Raw genomic sequence first — 24,222 nt, forward strand, 5'->3', positions numbered from 1 at the left:
ACAGCCGCGGGGAGGGGGCGGGAGGAAAGAGGCGGCTGGCTCCGGCTCCGCGCTCAGCTCTGCTCTGCCTCAGGCTCTGCGCTCACCTACTGCCCAAGCCTCCCTTCCGCTCCTGCCCCAGGACCCCTGGGTGGGCTCTAGACCCCTCCCGGTCCCCAGACTCTCCTGGCCCCCAGCCCCTTCGCCGCCAGGGGGCGCCGTGTGAGCGCCCTATCCCAGCCACCCGGCGCCCCCTCCCACAGCCCAGGCGGGACGGGAGGGGGTCGCCGGGGGCCATGCGGGGCCAGGGTCGCAAGGAGAGTTTGTCCGATTCCCGAGACCTGGACGGATCCTATGACCAGCTCACTGGTGAGTCGGTGGATCGGGGCTCGTGGGAGGGAGGGTAGATTCCATTCCTCCAAACCCTTAAGCCTCTGACCCTGCCAAGCCCTTACCCACACTCTGCCCCATTTCCAGGCACCTCCTGGCTGTTCTGGGCCCCTGGACACAGGTTCAAAGCCTTGGGTCCTACGGGGGCGGAGGGAGGGGGGATGGCTGGGGGTGGGGAGAGTCGGTGGGCAGGTGGGGAGACAAGGCAGGAGGGTTCTGGTGGGAGGTGCGTGAGTGCCTGTCATTTTTTGTGTGTATGTGTGTGTGTGTGTGTGTGTATGTGTGTGTGTATGTATATATATATATATATGCCTCCCACAGCTGGTTGCCATGTGCCCTGGGCTTGGTGACAGCCAGGGTGAGCATGATTGTATGTGGCTGTGGGATTGTATGATCTCGTCAGATGTTTGAGTGAGGTTATGTAGTATCCTGAGTGTACTAATGAAGTTCTTTGACCATGTGTTTCTGTTCTGTGTGCAACTCTGTGCTTTGAGTGTGTGATCCTGTATGAAGTCGCATGTGACTACCATTAGTGTCAGGGCTTCACTTTATGGTGGTATGTCTCTTTGTAAGATGTTGTGAACTTCCTGGGGCAAGCCTTTGTTAAAGTGGGTTGTGTTGTGTTTTGTGATCGTGAGACTAAGTGGGTTATAGTGACATTTGATACTGATTGTGCACTTTCATGTGGTGGTGTCTTTAGTGGGGCTTTGTGAGTGTCTATGACACGTCTTACCCTGGCTGCTTCTCTAGCTTCCTGGTGCACAAGGAGATCTTCAGTACACACCACTGTTTTCCCCAGGTTTTCCACAAGTAGCCCAGGTGGACCCAGGAGGGACTCTAGTGTCCTAGCTACCCAGCCTGGCTCCTAGGAGCAGCATCTGGCCCCTGTCCCTGGGCTTTGGTTAGTGCTGGGTCAGGTCCCACCCCACCGCCCATAAAGTACTCAGAGATCATTCTTATAACTGAAGCTCATTCGATACCCTACAGCCCTCCCAGAACTTCACCCAAACCCAAAGGGAAACGCACTCTCTTGCCTCCCTCTAGACCCAGAGATAGAAAGAAGCTCTAGGCCTGGGAGGTGCCGCGTGGCCTCCCTTTATAACTGTCCCCCAAACCACTTTGCTGCCCACATACCCTCTCTCTCCCACACTGGGGGGGTATGTGAAACCAGTACCTCTGTGCCTGTGCACATTCCTGGGTTTGGGAGGCAGATCCATGTGTTTGTGTGGGTGACAACTTGTGTACATTTCCATGTACGTGTGCGTTTCTGTCTCTCATTGTGCAGCCTGCTCAAACCCTCTAACAGAAAATGAGGAGGGAAACTGTCTCCTCTGTGTGTGAAACAAGTTGGGGAGGTGAAAGGAGGCTGTGATCCTTGTCTGTCCTGATGGAAATGAGGTTAAGACTTGGGGACAGGGTAGAGGACTAGAATGTGTCTTTCCGACTCACTAAGCCTCGAAGGTCCTAGTTCCTATGCTCAGACTCCCAAGAGGGAAGCCCACTCAGGCAGGCCCCAGATGTGCCCTAGATGTGCCTCAGATCTGGATGGAATCCAAAGGTCCCGCTGTCTATTTCTGCTCTGTGCTGTCCTCATCTCAGGATCCTTGAGCGTAGTAAGGGCCCAGGGCCCTTATTAGCACCACATTAGTCAGTGTTGCTTCCTGTTTTAATTGATCCTCCCTATAATGGAAGCGTCCCCACCTCACTTGGCTGTGTGAATCAGAGATTGATTGGGTGACGGTGGGGAAGCACTTTCATTAGAAGGTGCAGGAATGGAAATGTGAATACCAGGTACGTGTGAGTTTTTCCTCTCTCTGAGCCTCACTTTTCTCATCTGTGAAATGGGGAATACTACCTCCTGCCTGCCGGCCTCCCAAGGGAAAGAGAAAGGTCAAATGTTGGCAAGCATCAAGAATCATGTTCTGTGTCATGAGCATCCTCTCTGTAGAAAGTTCTACACAGGGCTGTGAAAGAGAAATAGGACTACCAGGATCTCTCCTTGCGAAGGAGGCCTTATTTTATAGCAGAAGACAAATGGGGTTGGAATGCCCCCTGTGTTAAAGCGCTGGGCACTCAGAGATGCCTGAGCAGAACCTGAAGGGGAGTCGTTGTCCACGGTACTGAAGAACGTTCAGGGGAGAGGTGCGGCCGCGTCCTCCCAAAGTACCTTCCCTGTGCAGACCGAGAAGACTTTTGGGGGGTGGAGGGAGTGAGAGTCACCCCGCCCCGCATCTAACACCCCTGGTCTTACCAGCCTGGCAGGGCCGCTTGGCAGTGAGGCGGGGTGGGAAAAATCAATGATCAATGGCGGTCCTTTGCCAGCTGGAAACAAAGGAAGAACTGGAAAAGATGAGAGAATATGCACCTGGCTGGCCAAGGCCAGAGCTCCAGTCGCTGGGCCTGGGATCTCCGGAATCGCGTCCTAATGGCCATAAATATTGTTCCCCGGACTGGGGCGCCCCCGTGTGGTATTGAAGGAGCTATGCTTGCGGAGCTGATTCTGTATGTGATGTTACCAAATCAAAGGGCAAGATTTGCATGGAGTTCGGCGGCGACTCTTGCCTTGTAAACGTAAGATTTTCAAACAAAAATACGGGATGCCAGTCGAGAGGAGTGGAATTATGTCCCTTCTGTCCCAGCAGTTTGAAAGCATAGTGGGTAAGAAAAGGGTTTACTTTGGGTAAAGCCGGATGTGAGTGAATTCAGGAAAGAGGTCAGGACTCGGACTGAGAAGAGGGGGCTTCTCCCCCTGCCGGGGTGGCTCAGTGGTTGAGCGTGGACCTATGAACCAGGCGGTCACTGTTCAATTCCCCGTCAGGGCACATGCCAGGGTTGCAGGCTCGATCCCCAGGAGGGGGCGTGCAGGAGGCAGCTGATCAATGATTCTCTCTCATCATTGATGATTCTAGCTCTCTCATTCCCTGCCTCTCTGAAATTTATATATATATATATATATATATATATATATATATATATATATATATATATATATATATATATATTATAAAAAGGGGGGCTTCTCCCAATGCATTTGGCTGGCAGTCAGTGTATGATGGGAGAATCTGTGGACCTGCTGGGACAGAGGGACACAAAACAAACAGTCATGAGAGGAAGGAATTGGGAGCCAGGAGAGAGATCGGTAGGGGCACATCCCTGCCACCTCTTCTTTGCCCAATACACTGGCCAGCTCCTCCTCCCTTCTGCTCTCTCTCCCATTGGTCCAGGAAGTATGGAAGTGTGGGAAGTTGCCATGACAACCGTGTCCTCTCACCTCTTACCCCTTCATATCTCTGCCAAAATACGAAGAGGAGGGTGTGACAAGCAGAGGAAGGGCTGAAGAAGGGCAGTAAAAGATAAGGTTCATTTACCCACAACTCCTTTTTCGAAACCCGTGGGTGCGCCTCTTCCCCAGCAGAAATCCAGAAAATGTTCCCAAAGAAGGCTATGAAGAGAGTCCGCGCTGTCCCGCCCCCCTCCCTCCCCCCCCCCCCGTGCCCCCTCCGCTTCAGCCTCAGTCTAGGGGGCTCTAGGAACTTTGGGGTCCAGTGCTCTAGATGCTGGGGTAGGGCTAGGGCGAGTTCCCCTCGTGCGGTCCGGAGAAGACCTGGAGTGGAATGAGGCGCTGCTGTCTGAGGTCCTGGTCCTGCGGGTCCGGCCCTCCCGCGCCGCCCACGCAGGGCCCACAAGGCGGAGACCCAACCACCCCGGGCCTTGGGGGCGGAGCTTGGCCACTGTGCTCTCAGCGGAATCATGAGCCGTTGCCCCCGCAGGTGCAGGAGCCCATTGGGGCAGGCAGCACGATCCCTCTACCAGCTGGTGACTGGGTCGCTGTCGCCAGGTATGAGGAAGGGAGGAAGGGGCTGGACCCCTCAAAAAGTGAGCGAAGTGGGATGAAGCTTTACAAGGGTGGGGAGGGAAAGGGCCCCTCACAGGTGGAGGGAGCAGGATCCCTCCCAAAAAAAGGGGCGGGGGGTTAAAGGGCAGTACCCATGACAGGGTTCCTTACCGAGGAGGTGGAGGAGATAGGGGTCCTCAAGGAGGAAAGGACAGGGGCATCATGGTCCCTCCCCATGGTAGAGGAGCGGGCAGGGCTTCTCATTGAGGGCAGAGGAGGGGGCTTCAAGCAGGTGAGTGTAGGAGGCAAGACACCTCACAGGGATAAAAGGAAGAAGCTTGCAGCAGAGCAGGGGGAAAGCACAGCCCTTTACTGGATTGTTTAGTTTAATGGGATCGTAAGATGACTGGGGTGAGTGTCCAGAGGAAAAACATCTCAGGTAGGACTGGACCAACATGAACTCGGCTAGTGAGCTCATGCATGACGGGGTGGGTAAACTTGTGTGGCATAAGGATTACATGTCACTGTTTTGTCTCTCTGAGTCGTACTGAGGGGGTTGTGCATGCATCAGTGAGGTTGTGAACCCGCTGGGGCTGTGTCCCTGCGGTTGCATATCCCTGGGATTCTGTGACAGTGGAACTGCCTGTACTCGAGTTTTATGCTTTAGAGTTGGGTTGGGGGTTCCTGAGTCACACTACATGAGTTGTGCAGCCTTCTCAAGATTGTACTTTGGTGTGGGATTTGTGGAATTTATGATATGGGGATTATGGACATCTTATGTTGGCACTGCTATTTGTACACACTTGCCCTTGGGTTTCCTTAGGGCTGCCTGGAAAACCCAGCATCCCCTCCCCTCTGGCCCCAGGGAGGCCGAAACAACCTAACCCTGGGGCATTCTGGAACCTGTAGTTCTCTGGCTCTCTCCATGGTATCCACTTGAGCCCCTGGAGCACAGGCAGGCCTCTCCTTGCCTTGTGCTCCTCAGAAGGAGGGGAGATGGGGCTGAGCCAGAGTCATACTTAGAAGTTGCTTGGGGAGCATGCATCCCCCAAGCCCACTGCTTGGGCCTGTCTTTGGTGACAGATGGCTAGAGCCTGGCAGGGCCAATTCTCAATCATAGACATGACTTCCAGGCCCCAAAATAGCCCAAAGGCCTAGAGTTCATTAATCACCTGATACAGCTGGGGGCTGCTGTGTCTTCTGGCTGCTGTGTCTTCTGGCCTGGCTGGGATAGAGTGGAGCCGGGCACTGAGAGAGAATGCCTGGGGTCTTCACTGGCTGGAATCTTCACTGGAGGAGGAAGGATGGAGAAAGTGGGACAGAAACATAGGGTGGGTGCCCCCATTAGGTCTGAATGACTAAATGATAGGAGTATCTCTGCTGAGATTTGAGAGAACCAGGGAGGGCCCACCTAATGCTTCAAGAAAGTTTTCCCGTGAGCCTTCACTCTGTCTGAAGCACTTCCATTAAGACTTCACTTCTTTGCTCTGGCTGGTGTGGCTCAGTGGTTGGGTGTTGTCCTGTGCGCTGGGGTGTCAGTGGTTCGATTCAGGGTTAGGACACATGCCTGAGTTTTGAGCTTGATCCCCGGGGGGACGTTCAGGAGGCGGCCAATCTGTTTCTCTCTCACAATGATATTTCTCTCTCTCTCTCTCCCTCTCCATTTCTCTCTCTCCAAAATCAATAAGCCCTAGCCGGTTTGGCTCAATGGGGAGAGCATCGGCCTGCAGATTGAGGAGTCCTGGGTTCGATTCCAGTCAAGGGCACATACCTGAGTTGCAGGCTCAATCCCTGGCCCCAACCAATCGATGTGTCTCGATATTTCTCTCACGCCGTCTTTCCCTCTCCCTTACACTCTCTCTAAAAATCAATGGAAAAATATCCTCGGGTGAGAATTAACAAAAAAACAAAAAAACAAAACAAAACAAAAACATTAAAAATTAAAAATCAATAAAAACATATTTTTTAAAAAGACTCCACTCCTTTGAATAAAGAACTAGAGGATGCTAGAGGTGCTAGCGGAGGACACATCTGGGCAGGTTTCTCACAGGACCCATGGACTTGAGAGATCTCTGGGCAGGGAGAAGGGAGAACCTGAAAAACGACTCGCTCTTTCACTTCTCACAGACCCTCCCACCAGAGGCCTGATTGATGTAGGACCTTGAGTCCCTGTAAGGCTGGGTCAAGGCTAAGTCAAGGTCTCTAAAGGTTGAGGGTGGGAGTGAGAGAGGAAAGTAGAAGGTCAGGGACAGGGCAATTGGCTGCAAGGTTGTCAACCTGTCCATCTGTGAGTCAGCGTCAGAGGTCAGGGAGATGATGCTGTACTAACTCTTTCAATCCAAATAGTCTGGCTTGGCATTCAAGGCTCCATGGACTCCGACCCTTTTGTTTTATCACTTTTAGCTCCTGGGTGACAAAGCTACAGTCATCCAGGATTGCTTGCCATATCCACATGCATTGGAGAGACAGCCTGTGGGAGCTGGCAGATCATTTGTTCTGGTTCAAGTGTTTCATTTTGTTTCATTGACTTTATTTTCTCTTTAGTTTCCAATGCCCTAGGACCATGGTCGGCAAACCCCGGCTCGTGCACCACATGCGGCTCTTTGGCCCCTTTAGTGTGGCTCTTCCACAAAATACCACGTGCGGGCGCGCACGTACAGTGCGATTGAAACTTCGTGGCCCATGTACAGAAGTCGGCATTTTGTGGAAGAGCCGGTATTTTGTGGAAGAGCCACACTGAAGGGGCCAAAGAGCCGCATGTGGCTCGCGAGCCGCAGTTTGCTGACCATTGCCTAGGAGATGTATCGGTGAAGAAATTGCTTTGGCATATGTCTGAGATTTTGTTGCCTTTGGATTCCTCTAGTATTTTTATGGTTTCCCGTCTTACATTTAAGTCCTTTATCCATTTTGAGTTTATTTTTGTGTATGGTGTAAGTTGGTGGTCTAGTTTCATTTTTTTGCATGTATCTGTCCAATTTCCCCAGCACCATTTATTGAAGAGACTGTCTTGACTCCATTGTATGTTCTTGCCTCATTTGTCAAATATTAATTGAGCGTATTGGTTCGGGTTGATTTCTGGGTTCTCTATTCTATTCCATTGATCTATATGTCTGTTCTTGTGCCAGTACCAGGAAGTTTTGAGAACAGTGGCTTTGTAATACAGCTTGATATCTGGTATTGAGATCCCACCTACTTTGTTCTTCTTTCTCAGGGTCACTGCAGCTATTTGGGGTATTTTTTTTATTCCAGATGAATTTTTGGAGAGTTTGTTCTAGGTCTGTGAAATACGTCATTGGTATTTTAATGGGGAGTGCATTGAATCTATAGATTGCTTTGGGTAGTATGGACATTTTAATGATGTTGATTCTACCAATCCAAGAACATGGTATGTTCTTCCATCTGTTTATGCCTTCCTCTATCTCTTTTCAACGTCCTGTAGTTTTCTGAGTAGAGGTCTTTTACCTCTTTAGTTAAGTTTATTCCTAGGTATCTTAATTTTTTTGGTGTGATGGTAAATGGGATTGCTTTTTCAATCTCTCTTTCTGTAAGTTCATTATTGGTGTATAGAAATGCCATAGATTTCTTGGCATTAATTTTGTATCCTGCTACATTGCTGAATTCATTTATTAAGTCTAATAGTTTTTTGATGGAGTCTTTAGGGTTTTTTATGTACAATATCATGTCATCTGTGAATAAGGACAGTTTTACTTCTTCATTTCCAGTTTGGATGCCTTTTATTTCTTCTTCTTGTCTAATCGCAATGGCTAATACTTCCAGTACTATGTCGAACAGGAGTGGTGAGAGTGGGCATCTCTGTCTTGTTCCTGTTGTTTCATTGACTTTAGAGAGAGAGAGGAATGGAGAGGGAGAAACATTGATCAGTTGCCTCCCGCAAGCCCCCTACTGGGGATCAAGCCTGCAACCTGGGCATGTGCCCAGACTGGAAATTGAACCCGTGATCTCTCAGTGCATGGGACAATGCTCAACCAACTGAGCAACACTGTCCAGGGCCTGGTTCAAGTTTTCATCTATCCCTTATCATCTGTGCTATCTTGGGAAAATCACTTCTCTGAGCCCCAATTCTTTCATCTACAAAATAGGTATGCTACTACTCACTCTAACCATGCCAGCTATAAACTAAACACGGGAATAATAGACCTTATCTATCAGGTTTATTATGAGGACTAAGTGAGGTAATATATGCAAAGTATCCAGGACACAAAATGTGCTCAATAAATGATCCCTTTGTTATGGTGGTCCTTTGACATTGTAGCCATCCTTTAAGAGTCAGCTCAAAAAATAACCTCTCCAAGTTTTGCCTGGCCTCCCACTTAGAAAGTTTTTACTATAGCTCATTTCATGGTTTGCCTAGAACAGTTCCTACCATGTAGTGGGCATGCAACAAATATATTTTTTTTAAATATATTTTATTTATTTATTTTTTACAGAGAAGAAGGGAGAGGGATAGAGAGTTAGAAACATCGATGAGAGAGAAACATCAATCAGCTGCCTCTTGCACACTCCCTACTGGGGATGTGCCCTCAACCAAGGTACATGCCCTTGACCGGAATCGAACCTGGGACCCTTGAGTCCGCAGGCTGACGCTCTATTCACTGAGCCAAACCTGGGACCCTTGAGTCCGCAGGCTGACGCTCTATTCACTGAGCCAAACCGGTTAGGGCAACAAATAGTTTCTGGATGAATAGATGGCTTGTAGTTCTCTCAGTGAGCTGTCTCTCCCTGCCCAGTGGGAGCCAGAGTTCATCTTTGTTTCACAGGCACCGACTCAGAGCCTGGCATTCAATTTGTCTATACAATTTTTTTTAACATCCTCACCCAATAGGAACTTGGAATTTAGTTGAGGAAGCAGGTTTGATCCAGTAATATCTGGGTTCAAATCTGCATCATTTAACTAGGTGACTTTGAGCAAGTCCTTTTATCTCTCCTGGCCTTGTTTAATTCATCAATAAAAAGGGCACAACACTAATCACTCTGCCTACCTCATGGGGTTGTCATGAGAAGCCACTGAGAGAACAATGTGGAAACAGTTTGTGCATTGTTAAGAGCTATAGAAATATAAGGGGGGAGTGGCATGTTATTAATAACAGTCACAGCCTTAGTCAGTTTGGTGCAGTGTATAGAGCATCGGCCTGTGGACCAAAGGGTCCTGGTTTCAATTCCATCCAGGGCATGTACCTCAGTTGCAGACTCCGCCCCAGCCCAGGTCCTGGTCGGGGGCCCATGCCGGAGGCAACCAATGGATGTGTTTCTCTCACATCGATGTTTCTCCCTGTCTTTCCCTCTCTCTAAAAATTAATGTAGCCCTTGCTGGTTTTGCTCAGTGGATAGAGCATCAGCCTGCAGACTGAAGCATCCCAGGTTCGATTTTGGTCAAGGGCACATGCCCCAGTTGTGGGCTTGATCCCCAGTAGGAGATGGGCAAGAGGCAGCCAGTCAATGAGTCTCTCTCATCATTGATGTTTCTATCACTCTCTCCCTCTCGGAAATCAATAAAAGTATATTTTAAAAATCAGTGGAAAAATACCCTCAGGCGAGGAATAAATAAATAAATGATGGTCACAAACACTTCAGCACTTACTGTGTGCCAGGAGTTTAATTCATTTACTCCAACCGCAAACATGAGATGGGAAACTGAGGCACACAAAGGTTAAGAACTTGCTCATTTAATTGCAAATTAAATTAAGTGGCAAAGCTGGGAATTGAACCCAGTCTGGCACGTTGGCCCATGCTATTACTGTTAGGTCGCCAAAGGAGGAATGCAGAGGCCCCAAGGGTGAGGGATCACGAATTTATTCACTCATCCGCACACCAGGTGGCTGAGCCTGATGGCTCTAGCACCCAGTGACAGGAGTCAGCGGCTTTTAAAGGACTTTTGGCGGGCTTTTTTCTGGCCGGAGACTTCTTTGTGCATACCCGGAGGGGAGATAATGGAATGTGGTTGCAGCAAGTGAAATGTGGTCTAAGCAAAGGGAGTGTCCGTAGTGAAATGGCCTGAAAAGCCAGTTCCCCAGGGAGGGGTATTGATTCAATTGTTCGATCAAACCTAACAATTACCTAGTATGCTAGACTGCCTCCTTTTATTGTTCCCACTAATATATTCCAGAATTAGGTGCTGAGTTTTGAGGGCCCAACATTGAGTTCAGTAGAAATTCAGGTATCTGAGAGTCCGCTGAGGGCTGGAGGCTTTGAAGGGAAGGGTAGGTAAGAACTGTGTGGAAGGAGAGCAGGAGGGAGGGCATTCCAGGCAGAGGGAATAGTAGGAGCAAAGGCACAGAGAGAGCACCGAGTTTGGTGTATTTGGGAGACGGTGAGGAGGCCAAATGGCTGAAAGAAAAAGAGATCTGCTGAGGAGGGTAAGGGGAGGGTATTAAATGCCAGATGTGGAATTTGGACTGTGACAGGAAGATGTTTGCTGGTTTCACCTGTTAATCTGTAATCTCTAAAGTGTGAGAACCTGAAAGCAGTCCCTGAGTTGACTTCTTCTTGGGGGAGGAGAGGAGGGAAAGCAGAGGATCAAGCCTGGGGTGCTACCCTCCTTCCCTCCTTTCAACACCTTCCTGGGATGTTGGGCTGCGGGGAAAGCCAAAGGGGTAAGATATGGCCTGACCCCCAGTGGTGGGCTGTAGAACTACAGATCAGTGATCAAATGGAGTGGTGGGACCAGCTCCCACCCCACAACTGGGGCTCAGTCACACACTCATTCCAGAGCTGGACCCCGAAAGAGGGCTTCCTCTGGGGTCCATCATCCTAAGCTGGGCCTCCTCGGTGGGCAGGCTGTCTAAGGGAGCCAGTGGAGTGTGGTGGTTTAGAGTGCAGCAGGCTCACAGTCAGACTGGTGTAAAATTGAGGCTCTGATACTGAAAACTCAGCATGATAGTGTCTGTAAGCACATAGAGCTCTGTCAGGCACACAGTGAGTGCTCAGTGTTACTCAGCTGTGCAGTAACTCAGCAGCCCTAGTCTTCTGGCTCTGCAGGCCTCTCCCCACCCCTACACTCACCACCGCCACTGACCCCGAAGGAGCTGGGAAGATGGGGGAGGAGTTCCAGGAATGTTCCAGGGGTGCAGTGGGGGTGGTGCCCTGGGCGGGTTCAGATTTCTCTTCTACCCTGGGCTTCTCCATCTGCTCAGTAATGGTTCCCTAGGAGCAGGCAGGGCTTAGGGAGCCCCAGTCAGGAGGAAGAGAAGAGCACAGTCCCTCCTACTCTCCCAAGAAACTGAGTCTCTTGGTCCCAAAGGCAGATGCAATAAGTCTCCTCCCAAAAAGGTCCTGATAAGGCTAAGGCCTCTATCCTTGCAGACTTTTTTCCTGCCCAGGCTATTGGACCTAATTCTCCCTCCCTGGGCCTCAATTTTCCTGTCTGTGGCCAGTGGGAAGAGAACGCTTTGCCCCAACCCCCACTGTCTCCATGGCAACCGCAATCGATGCTGGTAGTGTCCTCTGGGCGGGAGAGGTCACTGCTTTCTTCCCTCTTATATTCTCATACAGTTCCATGCAGATACAATTACACAACCACCAGAGACCTGTACTCCTAATTATAGGACACATCCATATTACCAGTCCTCAGACCCACAGCCCGTAAGTCTACTAAAACACAGACACTTACACCCATACACACTCAGAAATATTTCAATACATTCTCTCACACACACCATAGACACCCAGGTCACATACCCCTAGACACAAGACACACACCTAATAGATAGGTGCACAATCAGGTGTAAGCACACAGACACATATTCTCCATACAGACAAACACAGGAATATACACACCAGAAAACACCCAGACACCCATAACATATTCTGACCCATACATCTATTACTTACTCATAATTTCTCACACTGCCCTTCCCTGCCTTCTCCCTAAAGACAGCTCCTCTTTCTTCCCCCTCCCTTTGGCACAGAGTAGCCACAGGGTGTCTGGGGGAAGCTGTCCTGGGGACAGAGTTAGGTCACTGTATCCCTCCTCTGACCTGGCCTGGCCCATATCCTTCACACCAAAAGCTCCCAAGAAGATGCCAATCTAGAGGCTGAAGTGGCCTGTGAAGAGGAAGAAGCTGTGGCTGAGAGGCCAGTGGGGCAGGGGCGGGGTGAGGGAGGTGGGGAGAGGGAGGAGATCCAGGGAAGAAGAAGGGGAGGGAGGCTGCCGGCAGTCCTACTCTCCATGGGGAGCCTGAGGGGGAGGTGGTGTGAGTAGGGCTGGCAGGCCTGCTGACCATGCCCCAGGCCCACCATGAACCTGGAAGGGCTGGAGATGGTCGCCGTGCTTGTGGTCCTCGCTCTGTTTGTCAAGGTCCTGGAGCAGTTTGGCCTCTTTGAGCCTGTCTCCTTGGAAGGTAACCCAGGGGCCTGGGCAGCTCTGGGCTGCTGGCTGGAGGGACAGCGCCTGTAGCATTGGGGAGGGGCTACTCTGACTTTTGTGACTGGGAGGAGGAGTGAGCAGGTTAGTGATGGGATAGGGCATCTCCGGGAGGTGAGGAGGGATGCTTGGGGAACAGGACATCTGGGAGAGGTACAGACGGGAACTCTGTGGTGGGGCATCTAGGGGAGGTAAGGAGGGAATCTGGAGGACTGGGAGGTGAAGAGAAAAGACCAGTGGACAGGTGTTTGAGAAATGCTAAGGGGTGCAGTGCAGGAGGACTGGAGTTTGGAGATGAGGGAAGTCTGGGAGATAGGAGGAGAGGGCTAGAGATAAGCAGGGGTATCTGGGGTAGAAGAAGGAGGTTCCGGGAATCCTGACGTAACACTAGACTTCTGGGGAGTCCCTTTTGGGGTCAGGGGTCCACAACGGCTCTGAAGATGTGTGATTCCCACACCTCTATCCTTGCAGGTATAGGTAACAGAGTGTTTGTGGACTCAGTGGGTGACAGATACAGGGGATATGATTGTGTGTGTTCATGTGTGTGATGAGAAAGGACAAAAGTGTGACTATGTAAGCCTGTGTATTGTGACAGGGATGTGATTTAATGTGTCAAAGTGACAGAGTATGTGGCTTTGTCAGATGGTAGATGTGACTGTGCCTGAGAGGACAGGGTATGTGCTGAGCCTCTTTAGGTATCAGATTGTGGGTGTGGCTGTTCCCAGAGTTTCCTGATAATATAACAGTTCTATACCCAAGACTTAGGATGGGGATGGGCTCTGGAGTGACAGGAGAAGGAACACTGTGAATGAAACATTCACAGGTCAGCTCTGACAGGAGGGTGAGGGGTGGGTCAGACTGGGACCCTGCTTCCTAAGCCCCATATCCTTTCAGGATCCAATGGCAGAATGGTCTCCAGGGTGCAGACACTGGGGGTGGGAGGTCAATTTTCCACTCCACCCCAAAGTCAAGTGGGGAGAGTGATAATGGAGGTAGGGAGGGGACATATTCTGCCTCCACCAGAGTGTTTTGGCCTCTGCCTCCTCTTTACAGCAAGAGCTGTGCAGCTTCATAGCATGGCTGTTCCCCAATTCCACCAGGAATGGGAAAACAAGCAAGAACCATGATAGGAGGACTGCAGGGGAGATGTGGAAGGAGCTAGGGAGAAAAGGAAGGTCCATGCATTGCCTGCTCTAGTGTTCAGTAAGAGCCCAAAACTCCATCCTCTGCTGCATTTATTGGGATGGGGTGGGGAACAGGAATTGGTCCTAGATGAACTAGGGTTCATCCAGTTTTAAAAAGATGAAATCAGTTGGGCTCTAACTTGCCACCCCCTTTAGACTATTTAGTGGGAAGAGGGGTCATCTCGGGAACCCAGCATCCCTTAGGCTGAAGGCAGCCCCTTTCTCTTTCTACCTTCAGAGGAGCCTAGAGGGAGGAGATTGAGTCCTGGGAGCAGGTAAGGAGGATGTGCTAAGAGGTGGTGGTTGGAAGAGGGCGGGAGTCCCTGCCCCCATCCCCACCTCCCCTGCCTGGTGGCAACTCTACCACCAAAGTCCCCAGGTGCAATCCGGCTTCGGGAAACCAAAGTCCAGGCTAATGGAGTCCTGGGCCAGGGGCCAGGCTGCCATCGATCCCCCACCCGACCCACTCCCTCCCTCCCACCTCTCCATAGCTCCTGCTGCGGAGGAGGGAGAGAGGACATATTGGAGGAGGAGAAGGCCATGACTCTGAGCACTTACCTCCTGAAGATGGGGACTGACTTGGGAGGGCAGGGCCCGTGTGGGAGCTGGGATGCCCAAGTAACCGACAACCAAAGGACGTTGGGGTCCTCGGTGTCTGCACCAGGACCTGTGGACTCTGGCCCTGGCGTCTGGAGGTGGGTGCAGTTGGCAGACAGGCACACATGAATGTGGAGGGTCGCCTGAGGATGCAATTAGAGCTGTAGGACATGCGTGTAAATGAGAGGAAGGGAGACGAATGGTGACCAGTGGGCTCTAGATAGCCCCACCTTACACCAAAATACTTACCTTAAGTTCTGTTATTGCCTCCAAGTTTGCTATCATTTCCCCTTCAAAGAGTTAGCCATACTAGAAAGGACTGGGCAGGGATGCTTTCAGGGTGGATGAGTCAGCTGATGAGAAACGCTGTTCCACTGGTAGGAAGATTTGGTGCCTTGGAATGAGGAGCTGTAGAACAGAAAGGTGGGCATATCCAGGACAGACAGGGATTCTGTAGGTGAGGTGCAGTCTTAGGTATCTGGGTGCCATGGGCACATAAATCACAATATGATAATGGATATGGGACATTGTGACCTTGATATGTGGTATAATATTTTAAGGTCTTAGTGTGTCGATAACACATTGTGTCATGATGTCCCGGGTCATTGTGTGTTTTGTGTGGTTTGATCATGCTGTGTGTAGTAAGATGGCCTGTAGAGGTCCTCATGTATATGTTTTCCTAGGTCACATTTGTTTATGTTTGTATTAAGGAATTTTAGGTCAGTGTGTGTGTGTGTGTGTGTGTGTGTGTTGAAGCCTGCTTAATTAGGCCATTGGGTGTGAGTTACTGGGTATCAGGTTGTCACTGTATGGCATCCATTACTCTGTGATTTATCATTCTATGTGTCACTATACATGCCTGTCTGAATGTGTGTGTGAGAGAGAGGAGTTCCTACCCAGGCAATCCTTGGGTTGGACATCACCCTCAGAGGTTCAGCCATAACACTGGAGGCAAGGGCACTGGGTCAGCGGACACTGAAGCCAGTGCTACTTTCCCCCGGCTGCCTCGCAGTCCTCGGCTGCATCCCATTATGCAAGGTGCCCGAGCGGCCTCAGTGGGTTTTCCATGCCTCTGAAACCCACTCGGCTCCTCTAACCCAGCCCCAGCTACCCTCGCCATCTCCTCTTAATTCTCCCCCAACACCCGCCCCCAACCGGGGTTAATTTTTGATGGTGGGAAAGGGAACGGAGGGGCAGTGGGGGTTAATGTGCCTTCCTGGGGTCTTCTCTCTTCCCAGGCCACCCTCCAGGGCCTACTAAAAAAGCGCTGAAGCAGCGGTTCCTCCAGCTGCTGCCATGCTGCGGGCCCCAAGCCCTGCCCTCAGTCAGTGAAAGCAAGTGCTGCTCCTGTACTTCCGGGGCGGGGTCTGTTGTGTGGGATGGGACGGTGTGTGGGGAGCGGGTGTGTGTGTGTGTGTGTGTGTGTGTCCAGTGTGGGATGGGACGGTGTGTGGGGAGCGGGGGTGTGTGTGTGTGTGTGTGTCCAGTGTGGGATGGGACGGTGTGTGGGGAGCGGGTGTGTGTGTGTGTTTGTGTGTGTGTGTGTCCAGTGTGGGATGGGACGGTGTGTGGGGAGCGGGTGTGTGTGTGTGTGTGTGTGTGTGTCCAGTGTGGGATGGGACGGTGTGTGGGGAGCGGGTGTGTGTGTGTGTGTGTGTGTGTGTGTCTCCAAGTGTCGGTAGGGTGGGCGCTGGCTGGCACAGGAGTGAGCAGCAAGCGTCGCTACCTCTTTCAGAAGAAACTGGTTGTGGGTGTGGCCAGCTTGGGGGCGTGGCCTGAGTGTCGGTGGGAGGTGCCTGCTTGTGGGCGGGGCCTGTGTGGGCGTGGCCGGTGTGTGGTGCTGAGGCGTGAGCCGAGCGCTGTGGCTAAAGTGGCAGCGGCTGTGCAGGTCTGTGCCTGGCTTAGCTGAGTTGTCTGCGACTCGGGCCTCCTGTCGCGTCCCTGGGCATGCGTTGGTTGTCAAGATGTCTGTCGCCCATGCGAATGGAGTGCTCCTTCCGCAGATGCCAGGATGCTTGGGTTTTCCAGTGGCAGCCTGGTTCCCTTTGTCTTAGGCCTGTTTCTTCAGTGGGGCCTTGTCCAGGGCCTAGGATCGTGCTGCATTCTGCAAGCTCTAAAGGCCCGTCTTGTGGTGATTTGAGAGTGTTTGTTTGATTCCTGATCCCACGTGGGGATCGATTTGGAAAAAGGACAGGCACGTGTGCGTGGGGTCCATTTCGTGAGTCTGTGCCCGTTCGTCATGTGTGCTTTTGCGTGCGGGGCTGGGGTGTGCGCACTGTAACACGCAGGTCTGTGAGATTTGCAGTGAGTGTGAGGAGTGAGGTGTGTGTTTGCAGTTGGCCGGGTCTTCAGCTTTCTCGGTGACAGTTCGCTCCCTTCAGCATTAGCTGCCCCAGCCTCCCTACGCCCCCACAGACCCCGCCCGCTGGACCCAGGTGACTTACTCTCCTGGTGGGGGCGGGGGCGGGGGGCTTCGGGAGCACGGGGTGGGGATATTTGCCTGGGGACTGGATGTTGGGGGCTGGGAGGGTACTGAGATGGGGCCGAGGGTGGGGCTCTGGCTAAGATTTACCTAGGGCGGAGGCAGGGGTGGGGTCTGGATGGGGCTTGGCTGGAGCTGGGCGGGGCATGGCTCAGGCATGGCTGGGGTAGGCGGGGTTTGGTAGGAAGGAAGGATCTGGAAAAAGGCAAGCCTGGGACTGGACAGATCTCAGTTGGTGTGGGAAGTCCCAGAGCTTGAACCTGTCTTTACTACTCCAACCCCTTCTGGGATGAAGATGGGCTTGGGGCTTTTCCCTCCAACCAGGAACCAAGGGCCCAGGGGCCTGAGACGGGTCGGATCCCTGGCTCTGGGACCAGGCACTGGCCTTGGGCTGATAGACCTCGAAGCTGACCAGTGTCTTCTCTCCTTGCCTTCATGTCCTTGGCGTGGGGTCCAGTGAACTGGCAGGCTGGTCTCTGGAGTTGGAGATAAGGGGGATGTATGGGTCCGTGATTTTGAAGAAGGGTTGTGGGGACCGGGCCTGAGGCTCGGCTCTCCCTCCCCTCGTCCCCCCTAACCCTCGCAGACAGCGTGGAGGATGACTTTGAACTGTCCACTGTGTGTCACCGGCCCGAGGGTCTGGAGCAGCTGCAAGAGCAAACCAAGTTCACTCGCAAAGAATTGCAGGTCCTGTACCGAGGCTTCAAGAACGTGAGTGCAAGGCCAGCCAAACTGGGTGAGGGGGTGGGACAGGAGGGGCGGGGCCTATCCAGGACTTCTCGGAAAGGTGGCCTGGCTTTGGGGTGTGAGAGGGAAGGGGAGGCGCAAGGAGAACCCCCTCCTCCTCCCCTCCCAGGCCGAACTTCTAGCCGGAGTTCTGGTCTGTTTGAGATGGGCAGACCAGACTGTCAGGTTAGTTCTGTGCTTATATTTTATTTATTTTATTTTATTTATGTCCTGGGAGAAGTCTTGCCTCCCATTAGAAAAGCTGCATGCTGAGCCTCTGGGAGACATGAAGATTTTGTCCTTGCCTGGGAATCTCTGGGCATGGAGGAGAGCGGGGTCTGGAAGAAGAGTAAGTAGAAGGGGGTTTGTCTCTGTCTTCAGTTTGGTCTCCCCCCTCCCCAGGAATGTCCCAGCGGAATTGTCAGTGAGGAGAACTTCAAGCAGATTTACTCCCAGTTCTTTCCTCAAGGAGGTGAGGGGACAGGCCTGCAAGGAAGCAGCTGTTCATCTCTAGGCTGAGTGGGGGAGAGGGTTCTGGAGGGGCTGGGAATGCCAATGATAAGAGGTGTTTGGGGAATCCCATAGAGATAGGAAGCCCTCTGCTTCCTGTTATGGTGCTTCCCCCATCCCTGTCCGGAAGTCACACTTACTGATCCCCACGTATTCTGCAGACTCTAGCACATATGCCACTTTTCTCTTCAATGCCTTTGACACCAACCATGATGGCTCAGTCAATTTTGAGGTAAGCTGGAGGAGGTGGGCCAGGGAGGCCTAGGGCTTCAGGGCCAGAATGTATGGGCCAAACCCAGAGAGGAGGTTGGGTAAAAGGATCTAAAGACATGTCTCCCCCTGCCTCCTTCCCAGGACTTTGTGGCTGGTTTGTCAGTGATTCTTCGGGGAACCATAGATGACAGGCTGAACTGGGCCTTCAACCTGTATGACCTCAACAAGGACGGCTGCATCACCAAGGAGGTATGCACGACAACTGAAGAGCTGGAGGGGAGGTGTAAAAGGCCCACAGGAAGGAAATGTGACCCACATAGGCATCACCAGCAGGGTGTTGCCTGCCTAGGGCCTAGGCCTCCTGGTTTGGAGGCTAGAGGCTCTGAAGAGAGATCCTTTTTTTTTTTCTTGGTCTAACAGGAAATGCTTGATATCATGAAGTCCATCTATGACATGATGGGCAAGTATACGTATCCTGCACTCCGAGAGGAGGCCCCAAGGGAACATGTGGAGAGCTTCTTCCAGGTGCTTGGGACTGGGTAGGCTGGAGGGTCCTGGAGTGAAGAGAAGGTGAGGTCCCAGTAGGGAACTTGCCTGAATTCTGCCTGCCTCTCTCCTGCCATCCATCCTGTTCTCCCTCCCAATTACCTTTTTGCAGAAGATGGACAGGAATAAGGATGGCGTGGTGACCATTGAGGAATTCATTGAATCTTGTCAAAAGGTACAGGTCCCCACCCTCCACATTTCCCTGGTCTGGACTCAGGGCCTAACTCAATAATATAGGAGAAGGCTCCTGAACTCACCCCCACTCCCAATCCTGTTCCTTCACAACTGGGGGAGGCCTGCCATTCTTCACCTCTGGTCTCTCTGGGTGTCTCCTCCTCGTTGCCTCTCTGTTTCTGAATGTCCCCATTTATGACTCAGTGTCTCTCCCTGCCTCTGACAAGCTCTTTTTCTTTCTTTCTCCAACCTGCCTCTCTCACACCATGGATAAAGGATGAGAACATCATGAGGTCCATGCAGCTCTTTGACAATGTCATCTAGCTCACCAGGAGAGGGGGTCAGTTGTTCTGGGGGGGGGAGGAGGGGCATCCTCTAGCCCTAGTCCAGTTGGACCTCATCTTTCTCTTCCTAGCTCTCTTCTCACCCTATACCTGCCCTAGGGCCTGTAGGAATCCAAGAGCCTGGGAATTCAGTGGTTCAGATCATTGGAGCCGAAGGAGCCAGGGAGTGGGCAGAGTGTATCAGCTGGTATTCCCAATTCCCAACAGCTCCCACTCCCTCCCTGACCGTGCTGAGGATGCCCCTGCTGAAGGAATTAAGTGGTTCTCCACCTCCAACCCCACTCTAGAAACCCAACACTAGACAAAATTTCTCCTGTTATGGTGCTTTGCCCATCCCTGATATCGTAAACATTTTCCTTAAGACTCCCTTCTCAGACAGGTTGCTCTATCCTTGGCACTGATTGGCCTTTCAGACCAGGGCCTCAGAGAGCTCCCTAGGAGAGGGACAAGGGAGAACTCTCAGGCTTCAGGAGGTGGTTAAGTTCTAGGAAGTAGCTGGAGTGTAAAGCAGAAAGGCCTAGAGATGGTGAGAGCTAAGGCTATGACTCTGAGCTCCACAGGTCTGCCACCAGAATATGAGTTTCCAGGCTCTTTAGAAGACCTTGGCTCCTTAGAAACACCCCAGAAATTTTCCATACCATGTTCAGTATGCCAAGAGATCCTGGGATCGTGAAGTCTGGCTCATCCCTAGAATTTTTCTCTCTCCTTCCTTCCTGTTTGTATGGTGGCAGCAGAAGAATATGGCTGGGAGATGTCCCGGCTGATTCCTGCCAAAGGTTCAGCCTACCAGTATGGAGTGAGTTAGGGACCACCCAGTGGATGCATTGGAAGAAAAGGGAAGGAGGGAGGCAGGCATAGCATCTACACCCAATGTGGGGGGCATTCATTAGAATCTTTGATCTACCCAGGCTTTAGTTCAACCCTCCAGATAGCCCCCCCAATTCCTATCTAGTGTCGCCTCTTGCTCAATTAACACTACCCAGAGATGCCCCTGAACACACCTAGAAGTCAGGAATCACAGGAACCAGGTCCCATATCATCAACAGCACCCCTGCCATGCTGCCACCCCTTAATATACCTGCTTGTCCCATTAGCTAGGATTTGAGGGGAAGGGCCCCTGGGAAGCTCCCTTTCCCATCAGAACACTGTTGACTGCTTCGCATTTTTGGCTCCTCTGTATATTTTGTAAAATAAGAAATACACCAGATCCAATAAAACACAATGGCTATGCACAGGCTTCTGTCTCTGCCTTTTTGTCCCTCCTACCCCACACATACCTCTAACTCATGTATCTGAAACCTATTAGATCCCAAAGAAAGTGCCTCTCTTTCCCATAGTCTGGCCAACCATTGACAGGAAATCAAGGCACAGGTTCTGGAAGGGTTGGAAACCTCCCTGACCTCAGAGAGCACCCATGGGAATCTCTCCTCTTAGAGGAGACAAGGAAGAGACAGGATATTAATGTCCAAAAGACTGTGCCAAACCAACTGTCTTTTGTCTAGACATTATTACAAGTTGAATCAAGAATTTCTAATTCACAGACATCAGTTAATCTCAAAGTGCTTTCTTTTGAGGGGGAGCATTCCCTTTAGTTTCAAATGAAAACTGCATTGTGTAAACATCCCAACCTTGCCTCCAATATGCACATACATTTGTGTCTATACTCCAGCCAAGAATGGATCTGATGGAGTGGACCCAGGGCAGGTGACACTAGGGTAATAGAGACTTCCTTTGTGGGCTGGGAACCTTTTTTTGTTTTGTTCCAGGAGAGTAGCCACCAATGGTAGATTCCTCCCATTCTTTCTCTAAGGTACCTTCATATAGTTACTAAGCTTAACCATCCATAGAAGAGGGATCAGGCCTTCTATTCTATTACTCTACACACTGACAAGGTCAAGGGAAGGGTATGGTACCCAAGAAACAAATAGTTCCAAAGTGCATCATTTTGTCATCTGTCCTGGCTCACATCACACAATTATCTAATCCTTAGGTCCTTGGGTTTCTTTGGGTCACAACACCTCTGAAGGATCTGATGAAAGCTATGGGTTTACTGTCCAGAAGGAAAAACAATGCACATTTTCCCATTCATTTGTGTATCCCTGAAGCCCATCCACGGGCCCTAAGTTAAGAACCTGTGATCCAGTCTACCTTTCAGCCTTCCATTGTAGAGAAGAGGAAACAGGCACATTTATAGGAGGATTGAGACTAGACTCAGTCCCCCAAGTCTCTTCAGGGTGGCCTTGTGGCACAGTAGAGATTTGTGTGTGAAAGATGGATGCTGTGCATCATGCATAATTTAAACAAGGTGACACTGACAGGCTCTCATGGTGCCCTATACTTTTCCTTCATGGCACCTCTCAGTTTATAACTATATATTTGGGTGATTGTCTTCTTTGATGCACTGTAAACTCTTGAGGGCTCCTTGAGTGCCTGGACTAGGTTCCCCCCATCTCACTATCTTATCCTCAAGGCCTGGCAAATAATAGGCACTCAATAATTGTGTGATTGGATGAATGAGCATGGTGTGTGTGTGTGTGTGTATCTAACTGGGTTAGGTTTGGAAACATTTTCTATATTTTAGGGTAAATCCATGTTTAAGGGAAGTTGAAGTCTGAGCTGAGCATTTCTAGTGAGGTAGGAAGTGCCCCAGAACCAGACCACACCAATGGGAACCAGAAAAAAACAGGTTGGCATTCTGATTTTTTTCTAGCCATTGGTCAGACTCTGAATGTTGTCAGCTGCTCCATCTCAAAACACCATCCTTTCCTGCCTTCCAGTATTTTATACTTCCTGGTTTTTCTCTTACATTTCTGGATGACCCTTCTGACCCCTCCCCTGCAGACTCATCCTTCTCAACTGGAATTCTAAACAACATTGGGCCCCACAGCTCAGACTTGAGCCTCTTCTCCAAATCACAGTAAACCCCATGGCTTCATTTATATGCAGAGGACTCCTGAGTTCATAGCTCCAGAATTATCTATTTGACATATTCATGTGGACCTGAAATGTTCAAACTTAACATGTTCAAAATGGAACTTTGATTCATGCCTTCCAAGTCTTCCCCATTTCAGTAAATGACACCATCCACCTGGTTGCTCATCTAGTTGAGAATTCTTCATTTCTTCCTCTCCCTCCCTCTCCCTCTTACCCCCTTTTAATCAACCACCAAAGGTGTACCGCCTCTCTATCTCCACTGCTGTCCCCTAGCCGAAGCCCCTGTCATTACTCACCTGGATCACTGCTTATTCCTCCACTAAAGTAGCCCCTCCTTGTGGTGGCTACTTTTTATCAATTTCTTCCGTTCCTATTACTTATCACAAACTGAGTTCCTGTGAATGTATTGAATTTATTATGGCCTGTTTCCTCAACTAGAATGTACACTCCGTGAGAGCAGGGCCCTATTTCATTTACCCACAAATATTTATCACAGGCCTATTAAATTTTAATTCCTATTGTAGGTGTGGTATGGAGAGAAAGTGTGTAGCAAGAACTGCCCTTCAAGTTTGAGAGATACAGATATGGAAAGTGGATCTTGCCTGGGCCACAGACCCCAGAGTCTGGACTGTGGAGAGAGGAAACTGGCTACTGACTTGCTAGCAGATATCATGGTGTGAGGTGTGCGGCAAAGAGTAAAGTGTCAGGAGACTAAAGGCTGGGGTCAGCTGGAATGACAGTCCCAGGTCCCCCAAGTGATCACAATATCCACGGAAGCTGCTTATGACTCCCAAATTTTTTTGTTATCACAGGAAACCCCCTAAGAAAATGCCTGCCCTTAACCCCAATCTCAACACTCCCGGAATAAAAAGAACATGGGCTGTAAGAGCCCTTAGAGCTACAAGTTGAGCTACCACCGGAGGCGTCAAATATGAAACTCAAGTGGAAGATGGACAATACCAAGCCTTAGTAATCCGAATGAGACTGAGATGCTTATTCCACATTTATACTTCCCACCTTGGGACAGATCTCTCTACATAATGTCAAGTGCATTCTGACAGGGCTACAGGGAGCTCTGAGAACACACAGCGAGGGGATCCAGGCCCGCCTAGGGCGAAGGGAAGGCTTCCCCAAGGAACTGAAGTTTATGTTGAGGCCCAAGGGATCTCACTTCTCACAATTCACGCTCGCTCCCCATTCCTAAGGCCCGCCCCCCGCCCCCCCCCCCCCCCCCCCCCCCGCCTTTCACCCTTCCCTACATTTGTACTCTGTTCCTTTTGCCTGGGGCGTTCTCCTCCCTCCTTCAGTACTCACTCTGGCTAACTCCTTCTCATCCTTTAACATCCAACTCAAAACAGAACCATCACGGTCACTGCCTCTCCCCCAGAGAGGATGCCATCAGCCCCTTCTCTGCACTCTGTATGGGGACTGTGTGTGTACTTTGTCTCCGCTACTGTGCTGTGAGCTCACAGTGGCCCGAGAGCCCAGCACCCAGCGCGCGGCGAGCTCCGTAGGTGTCTGCGGAATGAAGGAACGAATGATCGGATCTTTCCAAGGGGTTAGCGCCAAGCTGGGGGTAGAGGAAAATGATTCAAGACACAGGGGTTAGCTGAGCGCCGTGAAGTGTGGTCTTCGCAGAACCGAGCCTGTGTCAGGCCGTCGCCATGAACCCACCTCTGAGAAGAACCCCAATAGAAGTAGGTCAGTGCCCTCCTGCGTCTTTAAGAACCAGAGGCTTCGCGCCCGCGCCTGCGCACTGAGAGAGTAAACAGCTCTCTTTCCCCTTTTCCCAATTGCCCCGTCGGCTGCAGCCCCCTCCCACATTGCCTTTCCTGGGGTGGGGTGCTGGTCCGTCCCTGGGCGCCCGGCTCGTCCTGGAGGGTGGCGACCGTCAGTGGTACATCCTGCTGCTTTCATTCCCTCCCGCC

At 51.1% G+C, this 24,222-nt stretch overlaps 1 protein-coding gene and 1 long non-coding RNA gene across 7 annotated transcripts; one reads left to right on the forward strand and one right to left on the reverse strand.

The window, feature by feature from the left end:
• Positions 1-19,578, forward strand: KCNIP2 (potassium voltage-gated channel interacting protein 2). Of its 6 annotated transcripts, none has more exons than XM_036336221.1 (11): positions 1-348; positions 15,604-15,699; positions 16,747-16,800; positions 17,434-17,558; positions 17,976-18,045; positions 18,245-18,315; positions 18,438-18,545; positions 18,717-18,821; positions 18,955-19,017; positions 19,293-19,356; positions 19,469-19,578. In XM_036336221.1, the coding sequence occupies exons 1-10, from the start codon at positions 276-278 to the stop codon at positions 19,338-19,340; spliced, it is 813 nt and encodes a 270-aa protein (XP_036192114.1). In that variant the 5' UTR covers positions 1-275; the 3' UTR covers positions 19,341-19,356; positions 19,469-19,578. The 6 variants fall into 6 exon arrangements, with proteins under 6 accessions (XP_036192114.1, XP_036192115.1, XP_036192116.1 ...); XM_036336222.1 differs by having other exon boundaries at positions 19,460-19,572; XM_036336223.1 differs by lacking the exon at positions 15,604-15,699 and having other exon boundaries at positions 16,702-16,800.
• On the reverse strand, positions 17,761-24,157 carry LOC118669823. The gene is made up of 3 exons (XR_004972145.1): positions 23,969-24,157; positions 23,609-23,864; positions 17,761-18,850 (listed from the first exon to the last, which is right to left on the reverse strand). It is a non-coding gene; the product is annotated as an uncharacterized LOC118669823 (long non-coding RNA).
• Between the last annotated feature and the right edge of the window lie 65 nt (positions 24,158-24,222).

Source organism: Myotis myotis, unplaced genomic scaffold (assembly GCF_014108235.1).
Source record: "Myotis myotis isolate mMyoMyo1 unplaced genomic scaffold, mMyoMyo1.p scaffold_m19_p_15, whole genome shotgun sequence".
In the NCBI taxonomy this organism is placed as follows: Eukaryota; Metazoa; Chordata; class Mammalia; order Chiroptera; family Vespertilionidae; genus Myotis; species Myotis myotis.

Excerpts from the sequence above, each read along its gene's own strand:
- KCNIP2 (XM_036336221.1), top strand. The coding sequence starts at position 276 with ATGCGGGGCCAGGGTCGCAAGGAGAGTTTGTCCGATTCCCGAGACCTG. Across the intron at positions 349-15,603 it reads ATCCTATGACCAGCTCACTG|GCCACCCTCCAGGGCCTACT; the intron begins GTGAGTCGGTGG and ends CTCTCTTCCCAG. Across the intron at positions 18,546-18,716 it reads ACGGCTGCATCACCAAGGAG|GAAATGCTTGATATCATGAA; the intron begins GTATGCACGACA and ends TTGGTCTAACAG.